Source organism: Mizuhopecten yessoensis, unplaced genomic scaffold (assembly GCF_002113885.1).
Source record: "Mizuhopecten yessoensis strain PY_sf001 unplaced genomic scaffold, ASM211388v2 scaffold8745, whole genome shotgun sequence".
Taxonomy (NCBI): Eukaryota; Metazoa; Mollusca; class Bivalvia; order Pectinida; family Pectinidae; genus Mizuhopecten; species Mizuhopecten yessoensis.
Window position 1 is genome coordinate 1581001 of NW_018407700.1, and position 21591 is coordinate 1602591.

General features: G+C 36.1%; 2 protein-coding genes across 2 annotated transcripts; one reads left to right on the forward strand and one right to left on the reverse strand.

Annotated features, from left to right (window-relative positions):
* Positions 1 to 973: 973 nt before the first annotated feature.
* LOC110456426 (5-methylcytosine rRNA methyltransferase NSUN4-like) lies at positions 974 to 12346 on the reverse strand. Its single transcript, XM_021507189.1, has 6 exons — positions 12200 to 12346; positions 5256 to 5871; positions 4600 to 4731; positions 4045 to 4190; positions 2004 to 2128; positions 974 to 1277 (listed from the first exon to the last, which is right to left on the reverse strand). Exons 1-6 carry the CDS (start codon positions 12314 to 12316, stop codon positions 974 to 976), a joined length of 1440 nt encoding a protein of 479 aa, XP_021362864.1. The 5' UTR covers positions 12317 to 12346.
* Positions 7957 to 20076, forward strand: LOC110456427 (proline-rich receptor-like protein kinase PERK9). Its single transcript, XM_021507190.1, has 10 exons — positions 7957 to 8089; positions 10486 to 10553; positions 11057 to 11289; positions 12501 to 12586; positions 15788 to 15861; positions 15997 to 16128; positions 16439 to 16523; positions 16958 to 17063; positions 17406 to 17526; positions 19041 to 20076. The coding sequence occupies exons 4-10, from the start codon at positions 12547 to 12549 to the stop codon at positions 19905 to 19907; spliced, it is 1425 nt and encodes a 474-aa protein (XP_021362865.1). The 5' UTR covers positions 7957 to 8089; positions 10486 to 10553; positions 11057 to 11289; positions 12501 to 12546; the 3' UTR covers positions 19908 to 20076.
* The last annotated feature ends 1515 nt before the right edge of the window (positions 20077 to 21591 follow it).

The window sequence follows — 21591 nt, forward strand, 5'->3', positions numbered from 1 at the left end:
TAAACATATAATGAGTATTATAAGATATTATTTTTGTGAATTTCTGGTTTGGCCTTTCAATGAGCTATCCTGTTTTATACATAGCTGCACAATTCTTCAGTACAACAATTTTTTCTCAAATTTATATTTCTGGTTACGATGTCTTGTGCGACCTTCATAATAAAGAAGTACAAAGTAGAGAACAATAAAATTATTGATAAATTATTGATAAATTATTGATAATACAGCACATTTACTAGGTAAAGCAATACATTCTCAAGGCAGTGGTAGGTCGGAGTGCTGGTGTAGGAATCTGAGGTGGATAACTAAGTATTCAAGTAGAGCTCCACTTGGTAGCCCTTTATGCCAGTATACTTCTGGCCACATATCATCACCCTGGACCTTTTGGTTATTCAGTAGAAGTTGTTTGAAAGATTTCAATATATTTGTCCCCTGAGACCTTGACTATGGGTGAAGGTCATTCATTTGAACAAATTTGGTAGCCCTTCATCCCAGCATGCTACTGTCTAAATATCATTATTCCTGGATCTTTTGGTTATTCAGAGGTCTTTTAAAGGTTTTATAAGACAATTGAACCCTATGACCTTGAACATGATTGAAGGTCATTCATTTGAACAAACTTGGTAGCCCTTCATCTCAGCATGCTACTGGCTAAATATCATCACTTTAGGCATGTAAGTTATTCAGAAGAAGTAGTTTTAAGGTTTTATAAGACCAATGACTCCTATGACCTTGAATATGAGTGAACGTCATTCATTTCAACAAACTAAGTAGCCCTTCATGCTTCTGGCCAAATATCATCACCCCTAGGCATATTGGTTATAAAAAAGTAGATAAAAAAATATCTTGACGCCGCAAGACAGACGACGGACGCTGCGCCATGGCATAAGCTCAGTTGGCCCTTTGGGCCAGGCGAGCTAAAAATGAAATCCAGGCAGAGCATGATGTTAAGAAATAAACACAAGTAACAGTTTTAATATTCATTTTTATTACACACAGGTCTTTCCAATACTTTAAGTTTAGCTATATACATCGGTCCAAAGTTACAGCTGAGTGTGGGGAGTACAAGCTGGCCATACCTACTGTTTCGCCAGAACCTGAATGTTTTACTAAATGCCTTGGCCATGTGGTTAAGGTCAATGACAGCGACATTGACATCAGTTTCCTGCCATATATATTCAAGGGCCGACTGAATAATTCCATCGTTCTGTGCAGCCGACAGGGTACATGTGGAGTAGACAACAGACCCTCCCTGTATGCACGACAATATACCGGCCCTGAGGAGAGAAAATACAGCCTTCTACAAGATCTCAGATTAAAGTAGACAATCCATACATTAAACAACAAATCAGATTAAAATTTATCTAAGGATGTCAAAATGAAGCTTTGGTTCTAAAATCAACACAAGGCATATTGTAAGGAAAGAATTTAATTACAAACAAAGTAATGCAGATTTGATACACACTTAGTATAGTGAATGTCCAATTTTGTACACAAATAATGAAGTCATTTATATCACCTAAACTTTAGTCTTACAAAGCAAAAATTGAAAACATAAACATAAATTGGACTTTTAAAAGATCACTTTTTATTTTTTATCCATTATAAGAATGAAAAACATAATCATACAATCACTATACATATCCAAAAAAAGATTGACTACGCCAATTATTTCTGACAACATTTCATGGAGTTACATTCGCAAAATTTTAGTTTCAGAAATTACAGCAGAGCAAAGAAAATATATTTGAAATAAATTACCGGTAATTGGTTTATTACTGAATGATTCTTTCAAATAATTATTTTGTTTTATTCTAAATTGGGGTATCAGTTTAACTTTTTTTATCTTTCTTCCCAAAATATGCAAGGCATTTCAATTCAGGAATTGTTATGTATTTGTAAAATCTATTCCCTAGTTAAAGATTGGTTCAATGTGTAAAAACTTGTATATCTTTCTTCAGAATGGAAATGGAAATTCTGAAGAAACCAAACATTGTACTTACACAAGTAGGTCGCGCTGAACTACAGGGAGCTGGAGTCGTTCACCAGTCCGGCCACTCTTAAACAGATTATTGTCTTCCTCTAACAGAACATGTCTGTCTGTGTTACATGGTACATCCACCAGTACCTACAAAACCAACAAATACAGGTAGTTCTACAGTAACTGACACGTCCACCAGTACCTACAACCAACAAATACAGGTAGTTCTACAGTAACTGAGACGTCCACCAGTAACTACAAAACCAACAAATACAGGCAGTTCTACAGTGACTGACACGTCCACCAGTACCTACAAAACCAACAAATACAGTTAGTTCTACAGTAACTGACACGTCCACCAGTACCTACAACCAACAAATACAGGTAGTTCTACAGTAACTGACATGTCCACCAGTAACTACAAACCAACAAATACAGGTAGTTCTACAGTGACTGACACGTCCCCCAGTAACTACAAAACCAACAAATACAGGTAGTTTTACAGTGACTTACACGTCCACCAGTAACTACAAAACCAACAAATACAGGTAGTTTTACAGTGACTTACACGTCCACCAGTAACTACAAAACCAACAAGCACAGGTAGTTTTACAGTAACTGACACATCCACCAGTATCAACAAACCAACAAATACAGGTAGTTTTACAGTGACTGACACGTCCACCAGTAACTACAAAACCAACAAATACAGGTAGTTTTACAGTGACTGACACGTCCACCAGTAACTACAAAACCAACAAGCACAGGCAGTTTTACAGTAACTGACACATCCCCCAGTATCAACAAACCAACAAATACAGGCAGTTTTACAGTGACTGACACGTCCAACAGTACCTACAAAACCAACAAATTCAGGTAGTTCCACAGTGACGGACACGTCCACCAGTACCTACAAAGCCAACAAATACAGTTAGTTCTACAGTAACTGACACGTCCACCAGTACCTACAAAACCAACAAATACAGTAAGTTCTACAGTAACTGACACGTCCACCAGTAACTACAAAACCAACAAATACAGGTAGTTCTACTGTGACTGACACGTCCACCAGTATCAACAAAACCAATGATTATCTGTAGCGTTACAGTAACTGACACATTCACCAGAAACACAAATACATATTTTTTTATATCAAAGTTTTATTTTATGAACAATCAATGTAGGTTTCATGTTCGTTTGTTTATATAGTAAAACTTTGACACAATGTATTTCCAAGCTGATAAATCTTATTGAACATATTCCTTTTTTGTCACAAAGGCAACTTATGTTAGGTATCTCTCCAAATGCTCTTTATTTTCATCCTTTAATACTCATATTTTGGTACCAACTACTCTCCTGAGATCAACAATATTTACAACATTAATTTAAAACTCTGTATAAGTAATGTCCAAAACCTTTGCCCCTGACATCGGGAATCCATCCCACTACTACCAGTACATCAGGGTTCAAAACACTTAACACCTCATTGCCAACCAAGGCTGATTTACGCACAACTTAAATATCTAAGGGGAATATTTAAGATTTATCTTCATTAACATGATTTTGAACACTGACAATAATTACACTTGTTTTATAACTGAAAGGTTTCTGGCTGATTTTTATCACTACTTCAAGATTTCAGGTATCATGGTTAATTTTCCATAATCAAGTTAGTTCAACAGTGAAACCTATTCTATCAATCTTACCAGTTCCAACTCTAAAAAATATAAAAATGATTGTATCTACAATCTCAGACTTTCTGCCCAGTCAAAGGGAGATAATCGGTTTATTCATTGCAAGCTTCTGCATGATGTAACAATACTATAAAGCAACAAACATATTTTTAACACAAACTTTATAAATAAAGATATCATTAACATAGCATTTTATACAGAAAATGAATATGTCATTCAGCCAGAACAAAACATAAGTACATCTATTGACACAAAAATATTTTGTTAAACATTGTAGTAATACCCAGTTTAGCTCCTACTGATTTGAGTGAGACTATAAAAAAAGATAAAAGACTCCCACGACTTTTGAATGTTTGACACTGGTTTTACCTTATTGAACTGGGGGTTCTTCAGCTGTCGGCCATCTTGTTGTTTGAGTGTGATGTCATCAGTCACATCCTCCGGTATATAACTACGCAAGACTTTCTGTAGGCGATTGAGTCTTGATCCTGATATATCATTACAGAAAATACTCTCTGAAAAAAAAACAATTATTTAATTTTAAACATCATTTTGCATCATCTAATAGGAATTATCCATCTAATTCTACATTGTATTTCAGTGTTAGAATTTATTTTCATTATTCTTAGTCTGAACCATCTTTCATTTATCTGAAACACATATTGTCATTTTATTTTTTTATGTACTATTTCAATTATACTGTACTTGATATTATGGAAATAATACACAAAATACAGACAAAAACCTGTCTTAACCTGAAACTATTTGTATTTTGTTTTCCATAGATTGTACAGGAATCTGGTTAACTTATAATCTATCATGACAGATTTTCAAGGTTTCCAACAAAGCTCTGCTAAAGTGTTCAAATGCTACACACAGAGAATTCTACAGTATGGCTTGGTTATTATAGCTCAGATAACACACCTGGTAGATTTGTCTGTTTCATGACCAAAGTCTTTCCTCCTGGAGCCGAGCAAAGGTCAAGGACTTTGTCTGAAGGTTGAAGGTCAAGGGCAATGACAGGTAAAATGGAAGCACCGTCCATCAAGAAATAATCTACACAAAAAGAAAAATACAATTTATTCCAATAACAATTTAAATATAATTTCAATAACAAGCATAAGGTCACATCATTAGAGTCAATTTTAATACACTAATCTAATATTATGAAAACATTTTTCTGAACAAGAACCTTCTTATATGTGCCTTTGATGTAATCATTATTGTCCTTGTTGCTGCACAAAATGAACAAGCCATTCCCTTTGACCATCAATGTACATATATCAGAGAATCTGTATCATAGAAACTAACTTAAACGCAAAAACTTAATGTTGATGGAGATGCTGACAAAGTTAATGGACCATGAAAAGTAGGGCGCATCCAGCATTTAATGCATTGATTGAGATGTACTACCTAAGATGCATCCATGGTTCAAGTTTGGTTTGTCTAGCACTTATACTTTCAGAGAAACTTAAACACAAAAACTTAATGTTGACGCCGACACCTATTAGTCTCACTTCCACTTTGTGATGGGTAGACAAAAGCGCACTACTTTTTCAAATAAGATTCCTTGTACTTACCTAGCTTGCCAGCATTGTTGCTATTCGGGGCAGGAAATTCACCTGTGTCCCCTTTATTGAAGGCATACACTCCAAGGTCCTTGGGGATCTGGACAGGGGACTCATGTATAATGTTAATAGGTACACCTGTTGATTGGTAGGTACTCTTCTCCAAATCTTCTTGTTCAATCAGTTCTTTTTCTGTATACACTCTTTTTACAGGAACAAAATTATCTAAACTTGTATTCTTTTCGTATCTCAATAAAGTAAGTAATTCCTCGTCTTCTGTAGGTGGCTCCTCAACTTCATCATTTTCTGCAGCATCATCAGTTTCATTTGTAGATTTTTTTGTGGTTTCCCTTGCAAAATTGAAACCCTCCCCAGCCTCCGCATCAGGTGACTGAGTGCTTTGTAAAGCTTCTGATGCCTCCTCTAATATATCACAAGCTCCTAACTGGCTTAGCGTGTCTCTAGCTCTTTCAACGTCTCCATAGTTGTTTATTAAAGCACAATATTTATTAGTGGTCAGTAGTGATATCCTGATAGACGGCCAAGTGTCTTTATATACCGGCTTATAAAATATGTCAAAGTGCTCCAGTGCTTTATTTGTACCGGATAGTTCTTTTGATTTTTGTGTCTAAAAATAAAGAATTAAATCATCATAAATAAATTTTGTATAAAGATACAAAACAACCAGAAAGAGATGAAATCATAGATCTACAGTTTGAGGACTTTTTTGTTGTCTTGTAATATTAAAATATCTTCTTATCTGAATTATAAAATGCTGTTGTTCTTAGGGCTAATCTGGACGAACTGGTATTACATAACAATGTCATTTTAACAAGAACACTGATAGGTCAGTAAGGGCCCCGTCTTGTGGTAATATATCACCCATAATCATCAAGAAGCAATCAGACCATAAAGCTGAGATTGACGTTTGACATCTTTTTCATAAAATCATAACAAAATGTTCATCAGGAAAAAGACACAAAATTTGACCGTGACCTTTGACCCAGTGACCTTGACCTTTGGTCAATGACTCCTTGTTTAATTCTGACCAAAATTGCTGCATAATTTCATAACAAAATGTAACCTCACCTTTGACCCAGTGACCTTGACCTTTGGTCAATTGACTCCTTGTTTAATTCTGAGCAACATTGCTTCAAAGTGTCATACCAAAATGTTCACCAGTGAAAAGATAAAAAAATTAACCTTGACCTTTGACCTCATGACCTTGACATTTGGTCAGGTTGACTCCATGTTTAATTCTGATCAACCTTGCTTCATCATTTCATAACAAAATGTTCATCAGTGAAAAGATGCAAAATTTGACCTTGACATTTGAACCTTATGATCTTGACCTTTGGCCTTGACTTTTTACCTCAATGTGTATTTTTGTGAACTGAACATCTTGACTAAGTTTCATGTACATCGGTCAATCAATACCAAAGTTATCAGCCAGGAACAAAAATTGTGGACAGACAGACAGTCAGACAGTCAGACAATTGATTACTATAGGGCACCCGTATCTCCGATATGGGGCCCTAATAAAGAGGACTAAAGATGTCTTTGAAACGTTCTTTTTTATCTTTCAGCTATCAAAACAAGGTGTAAGGAGCATTGAAATACAACAAAACACATTACTATTCATTACTACTATTCATAATGCTTTTCAGTCTAAGGTATCTAGGACACATGAACCCTCAGGCTCCATCAGGCTCCAAAATTTTAGAAGAAATGACGGAGTCAAAACCATGTTTCTGATATTTCTGTTAAGAAAATATATACCTCCATCAAAAATCTATTCTAAAAGCATTTCAAGGCAAGAGAGGACCTACACAATATTTTTGAGATTCAGCCAGGTAAGCTAAAAGTCTTATATAATTTGTGTGCAATGAAAATTTCTTCCATGAATCAATTATTCATCAATAATTTATTCTAAAAGCATGTTGAGGACACGCAGGATGTTACCATTTATATTTAAGTAATCTTGAAGAAATAGGTTCATGTTATGGAAAAAACATCAAAATTTGTGTCGATTTCCAGTACAACAGAAATTGATTATATGTCAGTCAACTAAATTGTGTATAAGTGTACAAGCTTGATTATTTCATTCTAACCCTTTCAACCCTAGGTAACTTTAGTAGACTCTACCAAACATTAATTTGGACGAGTCCATTACGGTATGCAGATGTGAAAGGGTTAAATACACAGGTGTGTATCAATAAATAATGAATCCAATGTATTGTATGATTTTATTAGAATTGAATACATTAAAAACCGCCATGTTCCAGCCCAGGAATAGACGTCACATGAGGGTAGATGTACTTTAAGAGGTGTTTTACTTAAATTTTCTTTGATTACATCAGTAATTTATAATTCTGCACCACTGATCCAGGTCTTATATCAAATGATTACTCTAGAGTTAAACTGAGGTGTTGTTTTTTTAAATTTGAAGGTACAGTGTATTATTTAAAGCTGATTTTTAATCTGTTTGCATGTGCATCAAAACAAACAGTAATACATACAGGGGCTTTAGTTTATGTTATTGTTCTTCAACAACTTTACAGGTTTAACATGATGAGATAATTTAGTTATGACAGATAGCAATTAAATTGACATTATAATATCCTTATGTATAGAAAATTGCCCAAGCAGTGATGGCCTTTTATTTTACTGTAAAAGAACAAAGGGTTCTATGTGCTGTGACCCATGTCAGTTTGATCGTTTGTGTACAGGTATTAGTTGGGAATGTCTTAACATATTTAAGTCAACTACCTGGTACATGGTTTACCTAAGAGAGAAGTACAGCCAACCTGGTACTCTGGAGCAGAATGTGAAAATCTTCACCAGAGGTAATAATTTGTATGTCTTTATGACGAGTAATCAGTCTTTCATAATCAAACTTTTGTATGACTATCATCATAATTGACCGTTAAGAAATCAGAAACTCAACTAAACCACCTGTCATAAAATGCAACTGTGGAACAAGACCTATACTTGGTCTCCATCATGATTTTGATTTTTTCCCTGGGTTTTATGGCCAAGAAACTCTAAAAATGACCGTAAAATGTGGGAGAATTTTCATCAGATTTCCAAGTATAATCCAATCCATTTATGTCCTCTACAAACTGTCAAGATCATGTCACACAAAACTAGCTGAGATGAACACAGACATTAAATCACCTAATACAATGCAGGACCCAACATACCAAAAGACAACCTCACTAAGTCACATGATACTTTGTCTCAGGTAACCGAGCAAAAGGCAGGAATTTTGACAGTTGCGGCACCCTTGAAGAAACCAAATCAATACAAGTACCAGGTCTGATATTCTGAAATCAAAATTCAGGTGTTTTTATTTGGGAAAACTCCGGGGCTATTTCTACTACCAGCTTTGTCATAGCAATTACTTTGACATACAGCATATTCTTGAGACAGAACAAGGTGGAAGAAAACTATAAATGAGATTAAAACAGCACACAGCATCTGTATCTCACTTAATTCTGAGAAGACTAGATACAGAAGAGCTTTTCTCTTACCCTGGACATAACAATGGTATGACATCACATCAACAATACAATGACATCACGTCAACAATCCGTCAACGTCACTTCAACCCCGAATTTAGCCTGTAATGTTAACATTACAATATTTATATGCTAGACAATGGGAACAGGGTAAGAGAAAAAGAATATCTCACTCCCTTGGGTGTGAAATAGAGGAATCTCTACCTTCGGGGAAAGATTCTTAATAGGTGACCATTCCAACCCTATCAAATACAAGCCTCTATCCTTGCCTGCAATTTGATAAAAGATTGTGGAACAGGTCAAACACAACTTCATCTGAAACACGCAGAAAATGATCAGATACTGTCAAACACTAAGGAACTAAGGAACCGTTGCTGGCCTCGCAGGGGGGCAAGATGACAGGAAGTAGATTGACATGATCCTGCTAGACTTTTCTAAAGCCTTTTACAAGGTGTCTCATTAATATCTCCTCTTCAAAACTAAACAACTGCTAAATCCATGACATCAATGGCTTTAGACAAGCAACTTTTCAGTAACAGGATTCGCAACAAGTCATCTGTGAAGGGAGCAAAAATTAATGTTCTGAAGCTGTTGTGGCTACGAACTGCGAGAAGATCTCAACAAATTGCGAAAGTGGGTACAAATAAATTGCCAAATGGGATTTTGAGTGGACAAATGCATCACTGTGCATATATATCAGGAAAAAGAAAAAACAGAGAGAAATCAGGTCTTATTCTATGATGTAGTCATTGAGGAAGACAACAAAAAGATGTTACCATCAGCAGCGACCTCTCCAGATATGATCATGTTATTGCAAAAGCAGCAAGGTCTAAAGGGTTTATGTGAAAGAACCTAAGGGCCTGTCCAGAAGAAGTTTTGGTGAGGGCTCACTCAACTATGGGCTTTTTTAGAATATACTGGAGCAGTATGGGACCACTACCAGCCACAACATGTAGTGACATCGGAGAAAGTAAAGAGACAAGGTGCCAGCTGATTCACATTGAACAGCTACCATCCTAGAGAGTCTGAATGCATCACTGAGTTGTGTTGACCCACCTGGGATGGGAGCCCTTAGCAGTACGAAGAGCTAGAACTGGAGCAACACTTAGGCCAAATAAAAATGTATGTGTGTTCCTGTTTCAGCTCCAAAAGAAATAGGGTAGGCAGGTAGGAAAAACATTTTCTTTTAATTTTTAATTTAATTTTGTTTTCTGGTGAAGAAAATCTGATTACCTCTGTGAATGTAAAAAATATGTATTTTCCCTATGGCTTAACATTATTTTTTAGTATTAAATCCAAACTCCACTGATGGTCACCAATGTTACATTCTCTTTTGTATTACTGATGCTTTCTGTTCTCAATTTCCACCAGCCACCAGTACCGACATATCACAGACTAGACTACAGATGGTAATGGTCACACTAATCTATAGATCCCAACCTATATCATAACCAAATTATCTATGGCTACTTATATTAGCTACCATCTTCAAATAAAAATCACACTGACCAGGGCCAAGGCTAATAAAATTCATAGCAAATCATATGTATACTTAAAACAATTTAACGGCTAATAAATGCATAACAGTGACTGTGAAGAACCAATAAAATGTATAAGGATCAGCATGAAAAAATAGAGTCAGCCATGAAAAAACAGAGTCGGTCAGAAACGGGATACACAGGATTTCATACATAAGTTTGTTAACATTTTTATTTTGAAAGCATTTATATGAAGATCTGCTGGCTGTCATCTCCAAACAGTTTTCAAGGACCGAATGCAGCAAAAACCGGTAAGTTCATTATCATAATTCTGCAGGAAAAAAATACTTTTTTCTATTATTTCTGGTATCACCACAACTCATTCTTGTAAGTTTATCAATATCATGTGACTGCCATGTGGTTGGGTTTAGGAGTTATTATTTTACAAGCACTGGCCAAAGATAATGTCCTTATACATGAAATTTTTTTTGTGAATTTCCTGCATTATTCTTAGGAAATTTAAGTATNGGCATGAAAAAGGCATGCCTCAATGTACCTTTTTTTAGCCTGGGTAATGTCATTAATTTTATGAAGCAGATACAAAAATCAAAATAAGTTTGTAAACATTTTTTTTCTGATGTGTTTCCATAGTTTTGGACTAAGGTGGTATCACAGAATTTATATGTAATGGTGTCATTTAATGACAAAGTCCACAGTACTGTATGCAGTGTGTCAAACACAATAAAACAAAATATATATACATTGTTGGTAAACAACGTGAAGCACATTCAGCTTTTAGCTTTAATCTTTTCAGCAGTTTCCACCTTGGACTACATAAATGGCCACCAAATGCTACAAGAACAACAACAACAACGCCATTGACATGGCATATGCCATAAAATATGGTTGTCAAACTCAAAGAAAGGGGAACATCAAGAACAAGGGGAGTCATAGTTTGAAGTAGACCATGTTAAAACTTGAAGTCTTCCAGAATTTCTTCCTTTCCAGAATCATTGTTACTTGGAACGGTATCCCCACCAACATCAGGTAAGCAGTACTAGTACTAAGCACTGACAGTGGAGTCCTTCCAGTCCCGACTAGTCAGGACCTACATGTAGGAGATCAGACCCATTAAGCATTGAATGAATATTTTATCTTATAGTTTATTATCGGCAGTTTCAGAACTATGTTGCTGGAGCAGTCAAATTTTTATATGAAACAGATTGGTACAATGTTACACTGTCATAAATTTGTTTCAAATAGATCTATGCCTTTTCCTTTAAGATTATAACAATATATACATGTAATTATATTTGACTAATAATTTTGTCAGTATTTTTACAGAATAACTTTGTGTTAGGCGATCATTTTAGAGTGAACAATGACTTTGCAGCAATTATTTGTCAAAAATTAAGAAACATTCCATATTTGTGATTTAGAATTATATATCGGTAATATACCATGGGGAAATTGTCAAAATTGTATTAATTAGGGAAACATAATGTGACATCCTTATGAGTTGGTCAGCTCCTGCCTATTTGTACTTATCAACACTTTGTAGTATCCAATTTTAGTATAATTACAACAGAAAAGAGAGTGTTTTTGAAAGGTTAGTTTTTTATGCTGAGGGTTGCCTAAAATGCCACTTCTGAATCGTCCTCACAAAGAAAATCAAGAGTGATTCTTGGTGCATGCAGAGAAAATTTGGCACATGGAACAATATTATAGCGGGTTATCATATACGGGTGAGTTCCACAGTACTGTATGCAGTGTGTCAAACATAACATAGTGCAGAGGGACAGGGATCCCTAAAAGGCAATTTCATCCTTCAAGTTATCATTTTGTTCCATACAGAAGTCGGCCATAAATTGATAGAAGTAGACAGGTAGAAGATGATCGACTTATGGACCATGCAACATCCATTTCAGCTGCATTTATATATTACGGTATTACTCACCCATCGCCTCTGTTTCCCGCTTTTGTTTCTGTATTGTTGTCTGATCAAATTCCCAAAACGTTTGGAAAATAATGAGATGTTTTTGGAATGTAAATAGCTCATTTTTAGGAAAGGCATGCTTCTCTACGCTCAATGTGAAAGTAAACGCTGTCGCTTACACGCTTTGATTTTGATGGGAAAATTTGCCCAGAAAACGAGCGTTCAATTAACCGGAGAAAACACCGTTTCTGATTGGCTACAGTGTATAGATAGATCTATATTAGAGCCACGTCTAGATCTGTCATTTCTCTTTAACTTGCAGGTGAAAACTTTTTCCAGAAGGGAACACACGAAAATCAAAAGTTACAATGTCCAGTATGCAGGGCATGTATAGTATGCGGAGCCCAGGTAATTAAGGCACCGAAAATATTGCGTATCTCACTCAGTCACTGTCTGTTTAGCCCGAGTTTCCTCTGGCCCTAACACCAGACTTATTCATTTTGACATTATGTCAAAATGTCTCCGTCTGGTGTTTGGGCCAGAGGAAACTCGGACTACTGTCTGATCAGTTGCTTTGTAATTGTTTATGGAAGTTCACTGTTCAGACCAGATGGCTAGTCTATACCTATCGCGAATTGGCAAAATGATACTAATCTAACACAATAAACTTAGATGTGCGTTAATTAATATCAGTTTGCTCATTCGCGATAGGTACCTGTGTTCAAACTGACATTTTTCACTTGCTAACACAGAGAATTAATACTAGCATTAATGTTTGTCTTTGTGAAACGCAGACATTGGTTTCACTGGCAAAGTCCACTATATACACTGACTACCTAGTGTTCGATTTTACATTTTGCTGAGATGGCCCCTGCAATGTACTCCAGACTTTACCAGCAACAATCAGTATAAATAATTTGATTCACAATTTGACATTGATCAGCTGTGCTGGGTTTAATTCCGATGCAAAATAGTATGTATGTGGCAGATTTTAAGTAACATACAGGATTACAGAACAGTATATATTATCTGTGGCAGATTTTAATTGTGAATAGGATTATGGTCGCCTTCCACCTTCACGCTAGAGGGAATTTCCCTTTAGCTCAGTGGTAGAGCATCTGACTAGAAAATATGGGATCGAAGGTTTAATCCTCAGTGAAATCACACTACTCTCTTTCCTATCCTAGCTGGCCGGCCAGGTGTGGTGACAGGGAGTTAAAACATAGGTTGTGGTGTTTCTAGGGAGAACACATTTAAAAAAAGGGGAGTAGTTTGACAGATTTTGATTGTACATAAGATTGTGGTCGCCTTCTAGCTTTGAGCTTTAGGGATTTTTTGTTAAGCTCAGTGGTAGAGTGTCCGACTAGAAAGTATGGGATCGCAGGTTCAATCTATGGTGGAACAGCTGCACTTACTCTCTTTCCTGCTACATATCTTTAATTTCTGTTTTAAGTTTTTTATCATTTAGATGTCCTCAAAAGTATTATTGGAGCCAAGAAATAATAGAGAGAAATATTGCCTATTGCAATAGGGTCACACTCTTTAATGATTGTCCCCTTTTCTGTCAGCTTGTGAAGTGTTTTTGCAACTTCGGCAAACTTGTGAATGAAACATCTATAATAGTATAGAAGCCATGGAATATTAGGGGGAAACAGAGACAGAAAATGCAACAAGGTCCAAAGACTAGGGACCAGGGACCAAAACTATTTGTCCATTATAAGTGCTTAATATTTATCTCGCAATATTTTCAAATAGCTCTGCTGACTCAATTTCAAGATGTGAGGAGTTAATTCAGATGATTGGTTTGGCAGCACCATTTTGTTTCTTACCAAGAAGTGTTAGCGAAGTTATATTTCTAAGAAAAAAACATTTGTTATACCGAAAAGCTGTTAATACCAGTTATATATTTACATTTAAATTTAAGAGATTGTGTTATATTCAGTGTCTAAGAGTAGTTATCCTCTTGAAAGCCCCATAGATTTTCTGTCCGGCATCAACTTTTCCATTTAAACGACTTCTTCTCAATAACCAACTGGCCAAATTTCATGATATTTGGCTGGTTGGTTGCTGGGATGAAGCCCAACAAAGTTTGGAAAAAGGAATGACCTTGACCCACATTCAAGGTCACAGGGGTCAAATTTGTTAAAACCTTTAAACCACTTTTTCTGAATAACCAAAAGGCCCAGAAGCATGATATTTGGCTAATAAGTTTCTAGGATGAAGCCCGACAAGGTTTGCGAAAAGAAATGACCTTGACCCATATTCAAGGTCATAGGGGTCAAATTTTTAAAAACCTTTCAACAACTTCTTCTGATTAACTGAAAAGCCCTGAAGCATGCTATTTGGCTGATATGTTCCTAGGATGATGTCTGGCGAAGTTTGCGAAAAGAAATGACCTTGACCTGTATTCAAGGTCACAGGGATCAAATATGTCAAATTTTTTAAAACCTTTCAACGACTTCTTCTGATTAATTGAAAGGCCCAGAAGCATGATCATTGGCTGATAGGGAAATGAGATGAAGCTCGACAAAGTTTGCAAAAAGAAATGACCTTGACCCATATTCAAGGTCACAAACGATTTCTTCTGATTAACCAAAGGGCCCATGATGATGATATCTTGCCAGAAGCATGCAATGATGAGGGGATACCAAGTTGAAATAATGACCTTAACCTGTATTCAAGGTCACAGGGATCAAATATGTTCAAAATCTTTAAATAACTTAATAACCAAAAGAACCAGGGTGATGATATTTGGCCAATAGCATGCTAGGATGAGGGGCTATCAAGTTTATAAAAATGAATGACCTTGACTGATATTGAAGGTCACGGGTCAATTTTTTTTAAATTTTGAATAACCAATAAGCCCAGGATGAGGATATATGGTCAGTAGCAAAATGAATTACCTTGACCTGTTTTCAAGGTTAAAGGGATCAAATATGATTTAAAGCTTTAAAGGACTTCTGATGAATAACTGATAGGCTCAGAATGATGATATTTGACCAGTAGCATGCTTGGATGAAGAGCTATCAAGTCATTTGAAAGATCTTGACCCACTTTCAAGGTCACATTTGGTCAAATATGTAAAAAAAAAACAAAAAAAAAACCTTAATAAAAGGTCTCAGGTGGTGATATTTGGCAAGTTGCAAGCTGAGATGAAGAGCTATAAAGTTTGTTCAACGTCAAGGTCACAGGGGTCAAATGTCTTCAAATCGTTTAACAGTTTCTTTTGAATGACTTATAGTCTTAAATACTGATATTTTGCCTGTAGCTTTATTTTAGATCACTTTTATGGTTAAGTGTGAGATCAATACCAGGTGAGCGATGCAGGCCCATTGGGCCTCTTGTTTAAAACCACTATGTATGTATTGCAACATTGTTTAATAAAGATTTGACTTACATAATGCCCCATTCTGGGATTGGTTGTGACATTAGTTCATTATATTGTTGTTGTGACAATTTTCATATATGTATATGTACAATGAAAAATAAATTTAAACTCATTTTTGTTGTTAAAATTTGTTTATCATTTCATTGTTTTCCTGCTCTTTTGGCAGATTTATATTCCCATCATACTGGTGTAATTGATTCAGTGATATGAAAATGTTTCAGCTGTGAAGAGATTGATGAAAGAAGCCCAGGAGTTGAGGGAACCAACAGAGCAATATCATGCCCAACCATTAGAGGCAAGTACTAGGCTGTAAAAGTTGATAATGGATTGGCAAAGGAAAGAGCTGACAGCTAATATATGTACATGTATTAATAGATGTATGTCAAATTTTCAATGTTAGTCAATATCTGTTATAATATGTTTATACCAGGACAACCTCTTTGAGTGGCACTTCACCATCCGAGGTCCTGGAGAGAGCGAGTTTGATGGAGGTTTATATCATGGGAGAATCATCCTTCCACCAGAATACCCAATGAAACCCCCCAGCATCATCCTTCTCACAGTAAGAATGAAAAACTACTATCATAAATGATATAAACCTTGATTTGATTTTTGAAGAATTCTTAAACATATTACCTGGATTCATTCTCGTATTCACAGGTAATTTTTCCTTATTTTCTGCTTAAATACTGAATATGAATGCGATAAGTACCCAGGATACTTTAAAAAAGGTTGAAAAGGGGGAGGGTTTCTTATTGAACCACAAAAACTTACCACAGTGATTATGGTATGTTTATGTAAATTCTTATTGAGTGAATCTTAACCCCTTTTACTTAAAATTGGTGTTAAATGCAATCAATCTATTTTTATAGCCCAATGGCAGATTTGAAGTGTTTAAAAAGATCTGTTTGAGTATATCTGGTCACCACCCTGAATCCTGGCAGCCATCTTGGTCAAGTATGTGTTGTTTCGTCATTTATTTTTCTTTGCTGCAATTTTTGTCTTCTACATTTTCTCTTGTGTTAAGAGTGTCCATTTATCAGACTGTTTCAACATTCCTTATGAAATAAAATATTATTATAGTTTTAAAGGGTTTTTTTCTTAAATTTTGATAACTTTGCTTCCCATGCAATTTGTATGTTTCTGTAAGTAAGCACTAGAACAATTTTATTGATATTAGATTCTTAATGAAGTAATTGGGTCTGCCAAAAAGCATAAAGCATCTTTATTCTTATAGCACCATCTTTATAGTTACAGCGCCAAAGGTTTAGCTGCAGAAACATTTACTGAAGCTTACTGCTAGAATGAATATGTTTAAAAGATAGTGTGTTTGCAGCTAGTTTATCTTCAAGCTAAAGATTTATGATAATGTTGACATATTTTATCATTAGTCCGGACAGCCCTGCTGGCCATTATAGGGTTCATGCCTACACATGGAGCTGGTGCTATTGGTTCACTAGACTACAGCAAAGAGGAACGGGCTAAGCTAGCAAAAAGGTAAGTCTACTGAAACACTATCAAAGAGCTAGAGTGTTGTATATATATTTACTAATGGTCCAAGGGAGATAATAGACTAACAATCCTAAACACAGAAGAAGGTGGCCTTTAATATGTAAATAATGGCAAATTCATACATCAAGAGAACTTTAATGAGGTCGGGGGGGGAGGGGGGGGGGATGTTACTGATAGTGGTATTCAGATTTATTTGTATGTAAAATGCAGAAAAGAAGAGAACACATAACATAATTTTACATTTTCCTGTACAAAGTGTAACAAAAAATAATTACAAGAACAGTGTTAAAGCCTGACTACCTTTGATTCTGTAATTGGTTTGACCAGGTCCCTCGAGTGGAAGTGTCCTACCTGTGGACAGGTGCAGAATATCCTTAAACCAGTCACTTCCGCCTCACAGCAAACCAGACAGGAGGCCAAGGAACTGGCAGCCCAGATAAACTTCCAGGTCAGTCACAGACACTACATTTTACTGGGATGATTTTGTAGGATACTCGAGACTTTATTAAGAGTTAATTACACACTAAGGCATTGTATTTACTCTCATGAGGTCAGATTAAAAANAAAGGAATTCTTAAGAAAAAAAAGAAAAAAAATGGACTTTGAAATATGTTAGTGAGGTGAGGGGCATGCTATCTAGGTTTTACATCAAAGTCACAGATGTGAAGGTCACAATGCTTAATCTTATCGTTAGAACCATTATTAGCTCACCATTTTCCATGGTGCAACATTCATCGTCAGGTTTTAATTTAAAAGACTATAAGTCAGAACAACTCGGGCCAACAGATTTCATACATGAAATGTGTGACCTCCAGGCAGACAGAGGAGCAAGGAACAATAGTGAAAATGCAGATAAACAAGTTAAAAGACTTCCTTAAAAATGGTCCTTACATTACCTTAGCTGTTGATAGGACGTTAAACAAAATACAACCAAAACCAAGCCTTAGAAATGAGTGAACCTAATATGGCATATAGCATACCTGATCAAGTTATGTTAATGAAGAGTATGACCATCTGGGTGGCAGAGGGACAGTGTCCAAAATGAGCAGAAACAAATTTAAATTTCTCTTCCATTTTCAATAGGCAAATGCTAACCAAAAATAATGCAAGTGGTCATTTCATGCCATGGAAAGCAGTATTGTATTGGCTGATTAGGTATCCAAAATGGCCTAGGACTCAAATTGGCAGAGATCATTTCAATTTCCTCTTGGATTTCCATTTGGCTGATTATTATAAAACTTCATAAAAATGTTTCTCAAATAGCCTGACCAAGTGTTATTTTTAATTAATCATAACCAATCCTGATATGAACACTAGTCTTATGGTGCTAAACAGGAGGATCGCTTGATAAGAAATAATAAATGGCAACTCTACTCTGATTGATCCCAATTTTTTGACTTTATCTCAATTCCACTAGATTTATTTAAACAGACATGTCAAAATATTCCTGTCAATTGCTCTTATCAATGTTGATGTTGTAATTCTTTGAGTTAATTATAAATCTGAGATGGTCTCAAGTTAGCAGAAACATTTCATTTCCTCGTCTTGTTCAGATAACAAAAGAAACAAGTGAATGATACAGGCCCAAAAGGCGACGTATTCAAGATGGATTCATAAACATTTATAAACATAGTCAGCTGTTAACACCATAGGAAAAATCTCATCATAATGAATGACATTGTAGCTGTATGACTGGTAATGGTTTTTAAAAAAATGGAGGTAATTTTAGAAAACAATGCTTTAGCTAAATTATCATATGCTATAGTGTAATATTTGTAAATGTTCGGAGTGTTTTCATTTGAAAAAATATGATTTTATGTGAAATTCGTCGGTAACAAGATTCATACACACTTTGTAGCATCAATTTTTGTCATCAGTGATTCAGCATAAACATGAAAAATTAAAATGTGAGCGAGTCCATATTTGTTGGAAAAAAAAGCTTTATTTCTGTTTCTAATCCAGGGAGAGAAGTCGATGTCTACCTCATCAGAGTCACCCAAAAGTCCCGGATCAACACCCACACCTGTCAGTACAGCCCCGACTCCAACTCATACAGCCACATCCACTGCCACACCCACTTCTTCTCTCCCAGATCAGGCACAGTTTACTCCTCCACTGGGACAGTTTCCTTTTGGATCTCCTTACTTTCCCTACCCTTTCCCACCCACATTGCCCACAGGACAGAATGTGACTACTGGAGTGATGGGAATCCCACGGTTTCCACCTCCCCCACCTGCTATACCAGCCATGTTCCCTCCAGGGCTCATGCCCAACTATGGTTTTGGTGGGATGCCTCAGATTCCAAATTCCATGTTCTCCATGCCAACCAGTGTTCCCAGTCCAACTCAACTCAATAAAGATCCTGCAACAAACATGCCCAGTGCACAGTCTCAACCGACTACAAAAACAGAAACTCCTGTGAAATCTGAGAACGCGACTCCATCATCTGGTGCGAATAAAGATGAAAAGGACCCTCATGTGAGTTCTAGTGAGCAGACTGCTGATGCAGACTCTGATGATATAAATAACCCTGACAACGCTAATGCTGCTACAGCTACAGAGGCAACAGAAAGTCAATCAAACCCCACAACAACAGAGACGACAGGTGTCCGACAAAGATTGGGTGGTGTTGTCACTGAACCTCCCAACATGCCCTACATGCAGCCTCCAGTTGGATTAGTGGGTCAAAATGCAGAACTTCCCAGAAATACAGACTCGAGGTGGCAGTTGTCCACCCTCCTCATTGCCCTTGTCAGTCTGGCCATTGGACTGCTCCTCCTCCGAAGGTTTATTCTGTCACGCACTTGGAGATTCTATTATGGACTCTGATGAAGCATGATGTAATTTTTAAGAAAATTGTTCATGATTTAATACAGCTTTTGACACAAAAATATAAACAGATCTTTTGAGACAGGCCGTTTATGACAGGTAATATAAAAAATAGAAACGACCGCCATGACAGATCACGCGTGATGTTATCTCAATTATCCTTTCTATATATGGCCTGCATGGCCAAATATTGTATTAATACTGATGCCGCTATGTTTACTACAATTTCCATATTGGGTCATGACACCCATATTTGGACGTCTGACCTATATCGGAAGAGAGACGAACTTTCCAACATGGCAGTCAATTCAGATTTTGATTACGCTTGCTACGTTAACTTGATAATTTAACGACATTTTAGGCAGAGTTTAACTTCAAGTTGTGCAGGATATCAACAGAAATAGTTCATACTACAACCCTATTTATGGATGCGGACCAATGTGCTGTCAATTAATTCTAAAATTGCCCCGGTGTGATTCACACCGGGCTTGCTCCATTACAAGGCATGGGATCGATTTAATACCCGGCCGGAGTAGGAGGGGGCCGGGTATTAATATTAGTACTAGTGTCTAACTATTAACAAGATTCCACTACATAGTGACAAAATGTTGGTGTGTGGTTGAATGATTATTTTGTGTGGACGGTAAAAAGTAGCGGATGAAAGTGAACTTTGGGTGTGTGAATCTCTAGTTGAATAATTCCCTCGAAAATATATAGATTGTTAATTTGTGTGAATCAGAATAAGTGATACCGGGGTATTTATATTTAGGGATTTACCTTTGTATATTTATGCAATGTGCAATGAACATATGCACCAGTATGTATGTGTCCTCGTTCTACCAACTTTATTTCTAATCTGACTGTGGTGGAACTTTATTTATGTGTTTATGAACAACACCTGTGGTACGAGGTCCCATTTCAACATTCTGAGGTCAAAAATACTCTTAATACTATAAACAGTAGTTTCCTGCTCTCATCTCTTGTACAACTTCAGGTTTTAACACTTTGGGTCAAAATTAAGGTCACCATGATCAAAAGGTTTTTTTTTTATATCATTCTTGGGCTTCATCTATCATCTTATTGTATAGGAATGCTCACATCATCTCTTGTGTGACTTCATGTTTTGATCTTTTTAAGGTCACCATTACTGTACATATAGAATAATTGACCTCATTGACCCTAATTGATCACTTGAATCATGAGGGTAGCCGTATCCTAGTCAGTTTAGATTACGCATGAGCTTATATTTAACAGTTGTTTAATTTATCTTGATTATACATATTTACCGGTACTTATTTTTTTGTGGTGAAAAGTGCTAATGTATGTATCAAATTTTCTACTAAACAATATAAACTCCATTTCATGGATTCTTATCCGCTCTCTGGGGAGGGATCAGATAGTGTAATTTTTTAAGAAATAATGCTTTGGGTATCTTTATTATATAAAGCACTATAGGTAACATGATAATTGAGACCTATACAATATCATAAAAAAAATGTTAATTTCATGCCTCCTAAATTCTTTGAATGAGCCTATTTCACCAAACACATCAAGGGAATGACAACCAGAGATGGTGTCAAAGCCACCAAATGCTCGCCTGTTTAAAAATTTATTGTCTTTAAAAATTTGGTATAGCCCAAAGGAACCTTAGTATTTTCCCCCACAGGAACCTCTATGCAAAATA